At 40.5% G+C, this 5,322-nt stretch overlaps 1 protein-coding gene across 1 annotated transcript; it reads left to right on the top strand.

Moving 5' to 3' along the window:
• Positions 1–402: 402 nt before the first annotated feature.
• LOC104953535 (iodothyronine deiodinase 2) lies at positions 403–2,983 on the top strand. Its single transcript, XM_010780481.1, is given in 2 exon segments — positions 403–441; positions 596–2,983. Coding segments are annotated over 2 exon segments (630 nt in total). The 3' UTR covers positions 1,187–2,983.
• Positions 2,984–5,322: the final 2,339 nt, after the last annotated feature.

The following is a 5,322-nucleotide window of genomic DNA, read 5'->3' as shown; positions in this document are numbered from 1 at the left end:
CACAAGAATTTCTGGTTTTTCAGTATAAAAGAGCATTAAAACTGACGGCATGTTTAAACTACATTTCCCCATTAAAACATTGATTTTAATTTCTAACAGACCCAAATGCAGCACTCGAGAAATCACGGAGTATTGGTAATGTACTTTATTGGTAATAATACCAGAGCAGAGGAATACAGGCAAACGAACCGGAGGACAGCGGGCAGAAGGTGAGTCAGGGCCGGGCAGAGGGTCAGGGAGCAGACGAGGCGGTCAACGTAGGTACAGGCAGGGTCAGACAGCAGGCAAGGCAGGATAGTCCAAGGACAGGCAGGATCAGGGATCAGGCAGAGCAGGCAGGGCGGGGACAGGCGGGGTCAGAACCGGGTAGGCAATCTGGGAACAAACGCATGAAAGACTAGCATGAAGGCAAAGTATGATCTGGCAACGGGTGTTTGTCTGGTGAGGGTTTACACACTGGCAGTGAAGCTAATGGGTGCAGTAGAGAAAGAGAGTGAGCAAAAACGTAGGTGTGGTTAACAGGTGAGATAGGTGAATGGAAAACTACTGGTGAATGATGGAGCAGACTGTGACAAATCTATTTGTATCTCCGTAGGTGAAACTTGGCTGCGAGGCACCCAACTCCAAAGTGGTGAAGGTGCCGGATGGCCTCGGGGGGGGCAGCAGTTTCAGTGATAAGACAGATGTGCCGTCTGGTGCCATGGCTGGAACCAGAGATGAGTGCAACCTTCTGGATTTTGAGTCGTCAGATCGCCCTCTGGTGGTCAACTTTGGCTCAGCCACCTGACCCCCCTTCATCAGCCACCTGCCAGCTTTCCGCCAGTTGGTGGAGGACTTCAGTGAGGTAGCTGACTTCCTGTTAGTGTACATTGATGAGGCTCACCCGTCTGATGGTTGGGTGGCCCCTCCTATGGGCTCCTGCGCGTTCAATGTCCAAAAACACCAGAACCTGGAGGAGCGACTGGGGGCCGCACGCAAACTTATCGAGCACTTTTCCCTTCCCCCCCAGTGTCAGCTGGTGGCAGACTGCATGGACAACAATGCTAATGTGGCTTATGGTGTGTCCAATGAGAGGGTTTGTATAGTGCAACAGAGAAAGATTGCCTACCTTGGCGGTAAGGGTCCTTTTTTTTACAATCTAAAGGATGTGAAGCACTGGCTGGAACAGAGCTATGGTAAACGGTAGGAGTCACCAGACATGTACAGAGGACATATTTACATAAGAGACCAGTACGTTTTGTAGACTAATAAAGACCAAATTAAAAAGTCTATTATTGTGATATCATCTGCAACAAAGCTGTTATTAATTCAGTTACATAATTGTGGCTTACTTTTCAAATCAGTCCAACTTTTTGCCCGGCCATCCACTTAAACTGGGATGAACACACACACATGTGCTAAAAAGTCACATAAACTAGGCAATACATTGATTCGGGGCAATGTATTATGACAGACAGTGTATGTGATTCATATGTATTTCTGCCCGCCTTTGCTTCTAAAATCCTGTTTGAAGTATTTTCTGTTGAAAAAAATAAAGGGCAGAAATCTCAAGTTACCAGTTTTTATCAAATTGGAGTTTATACTATTGATTGGAGATTTGATGTTTGTATTCACTGTCAACAACTTCATTGAATGTTTTAGGTTTATTTACCCCACTTCCTATAAGGCTAAATGTTCATAAATAGATACTGCCCATTGTTGACCATCGAACAGCTCTGTAGTGTCCCCAACCCCTAGAAAGGGTTTGTGTTTACTCTGTTGAATCAGAGTAGATTCCATGTGGCTTTTTTGACACTGATCCACACAAATAGAACAGTTGAACAAAATGAATTCCCATTAGCATTACTAATCAGCGGTGAATAATATAAGAAATGTATCAACTCTAATAAAAAACTGACATCCTGTCATTGATCATTTTAAATGTGCCCTGGGCAATACTGCTGTTTTTATTATCCCTCTATAAGGATGTAACAGGATCAATCTGAACATGCAGGTTTTTTTTGTCATGGGTCATGTCCGTCCTACAGTACATTAAAACACCAGTGATGATTTAAGTGTCTCCTATAAAGTTGTCTGAAACAGCTCCTTCACCTCTGCATGCTTCATACTGCAATGCATTGATTTAAAAACAAATCGGAACAGCATTATGTTTTCAGACACACTTTGTGTTGCATAGTAGTATGTACACTTTATTATTACAATCTTTGCTAAGGATCCTTTTTTGATTGCATCAGAACATTAGCATTAGCTTATTACAGCTGTATTACTTCACACACTGCAGAATAATGTGTAGCTAGCAATAAATCCCTAAGATTGTATTGGCAAAGTGGTCAATACCACTGACGGATCAATTTAATGTTAGATTCATTTCCTGGATAAAACATTTCTATCCAGAATACATGCATGGATTTAAAATGAGTGTACTGTTATGCTGTATTAAAACAAAAAAAGTTGTTCTTTAAGGTTCAGGCATTATCTAAAAATATCGCCACAGGGTGGGAGAATGGTTCTTGATGTCCGCACTTTCCTTAGACATACATATATCAGGACCTTATTCAGAGTGCTTTGGACATTATTTTAACCCAACTCGGTTCTTCTTTGGGCTCGAGGTTATGAAGTGACATGTGAAGACCTCTGCTTGTCATGTTTTTTAAAGAAGGGTCAATAAAGATGCTTTAGACTTCCAAGAGTTTAAGTGATAGCATTTGAGTTCTATAGGACACACAGATGGTTTGTTCTGCTCGCAGTGACAGAGGTGTGCTGATGAAAACCTCTGACGAAAGAGTCCCTGACTCGGTCTCTGGTTGGATAGTGAACTGCACCTGGTCAACATCACAGAATCATTGCATCTGTTTCGTTGTTAACTTAACTCATGCAGACAACTGTCTTTCATGTCACCAGTTGCACTTTTTCATTCCTGCTTAGTGCAATGTTTAGATTGTCGAATAAGAAGAAAAGGAAAATAAATAAAGTGGAAAATAAAGCTGCTGAAACTGCTGGGTTTGTTGTCTTTATGTCCCAAAGAAATCACAGATGTTAGAAAATTGGACAGGTTTATCTAATTGTGCCATAACTACTGCCAAGTTTCTCATTCTTACAAGGAAGTATACAACCTCACAAAAATATGAGTAATATCTCACTCATGTCAATGAAACGGGTGGAACAATCCAAATAAAAGAAGAATATTTTATATTTTAATCAGTTTTCTATGAACATTGATTGAATTGAATTGAATTGATTGAATTTATTGAACTCTCTAGTCAATAAAATGATAAACGTTGGCATTTGTATCTGCATCTTCTTTAGTAATGTCCCTGCACTCTAACAAGTAGTCTTAACAAACAGCAGTGGGGTGTGCATTGTATAAACTGAAGACTTACTTTGCCCTTTATTAGAAAAAGAGGAAAGAAATATCCTCCACCGCAATGTTTTGGTTAATAAACAAATAATCGATATAATTAAATACATACATAGATGTGCAGCTCTTTAACAGGGACATTGACAACATGTGTCTCCTTAAAGAAACACTGTCATTGTTACACAATACACTCAAGCAACACCAATACCAACATGACATTGTGTTTGTAAAAGTATCATTTATTTTGTGATGGGCATAAACTGAGTTTCCATAACAACAAAGTTGTATTGGTTTTGACCTATTTGCATAAAATATTTCCTGTTACATTGATATTAAACTAGAGTAATTCCAGTAATGCAATACCAGACTATACATATTCACTTGTATAAAATTGCTCCAGATATAGAAAAACAAAACTTATTTTGTCTTTGACCAGTTGTCATCTCATCACACCTTATTTCCTCTCATTTTGTCCAAAGGAGACATTTGATCGTGAGGTTTCTGGTCATAAACTTTCCAGCTCCACGATAAAAAGGAATTCCTCCGTGTCGTTGAGGGAAAAGTGACACCTTCCTGTAAAGAGCTGTAAATGACTCGGGTGACCGGAAGAGATCAGATGAAGCCACATCGTCCAACACAATCCCAGAAGCTTCTGGATTACACATCAGCCGCTTCCTCTCCTCAAGTGCACAGCTGATAGCACACTGAGTATCTAACACATTACACATGAGTGAGATTCATCATTGCAGCATCAAGTCACTGAAAATAAGAACACTTTATGACTCCCACTGCTATCCAGCAAGACTCGTACAAAATAGTTGAAAGGATGAACAGACACAAGCAACATGAATTGTGGTCACTATCCTAACTGCCATCAATAACAGCTTGGCTCGGCTGGGCACACTTCATGATACATTTTTAACACTAGAACCGCCAACGGGTAAATTTTAACCGCAGCTGTTTTTTTATTGTATGTAACTTTTTTTCCACAACATATTAAAGTCTCGCAGTCCGTGACTTTTCCTGAAAGTGTGTTATATAGCACCCTCTGTTGTTAAAAATGGTCAATAGGAAGTCAGATTGAAAAAATCGCCAAATAAATTGCCATTTATACCCATATCCGCCAGCAGGTAATATTTACCTCATAGAAAATGCAGCGTAAACATGACGTGTTGCTATAGCAACGCCTTTTGTCTACTGTGGTTCCTTATGGATAGAGAGAGAGATTGAGAGAGAGAGAGAGATAGATAGATAGATATATTGATAGATATAGAGGAGAGAGAGAGAGAGAGATAGATATATAGTTATAGATAGTGTAACATCTTGGAGAATACAACATCTTGGATGACTGAGCTCACGTTGAGGACGTAATGCATGTGTGCAGGTTACGTGCCAGTTGAATAAAGATGGACACTCGGAAAGAGAGAAGTAGTCCGCGTCGTCTGTTTATGTAGACAATTATATGTCCATAGAACAGAACATTACAGATGGATCGATAGATAGTTAGAGAAGATAGAGAGATTTGTATCTAAACAAAACACAAGTCTAACACCAAGCGTTTAAATCAGCACTCTTAGCGATATTTTAAACTTCATGCTATCTGCACAACCTATATCATATGAAAAGCTGAGAGTCCACAGATTCTATTGGTATAAGTTTCATCCCTGTGTGATCAAACTATAGGTTACTTACGTAACCCCAGTTCTCAGAGTAACATGAAGTGAGATGTCTCACTATGGGATGCGCCTCAACGCGTATGCACCAGAAGCATCAATCTCATTACGCCAATCCTGATTGGCTGGTGATCTTGACGCCAACGTCAGGGAATCCACCAACCCTATAAGTAGCTTGCGCCACGACGCAGGCGTCATTACAAAATAAGCACCTCTTCTCGCTTCGCCTCAGCAAGGAAGGGCCGTCAGGTGAGACATCTCACTTCATGTTACTCTGAGAACTGGGGTTAC

The sequence above is a fragment of the Notothenia coriiceps genome, unplaced genomic scaffold, assembly GCF_000735185.1.
Source record: "Notothenia coriiceps isolate Sejong01 unplaced genomic scaffold, NC01 NC01_scaffold00021924, whole genome shotgun sequence".
NCBI lineage: Eukaryota > Metazoa > Chordata > Actinopteri > Perciformes > Nototheniidae > Notothenia > Notothenia coriiceps.
Note: the sequence above shows the minus strand (reverse complement) of the source record. Positions and strands in the feature narration are given on the sequence as shown.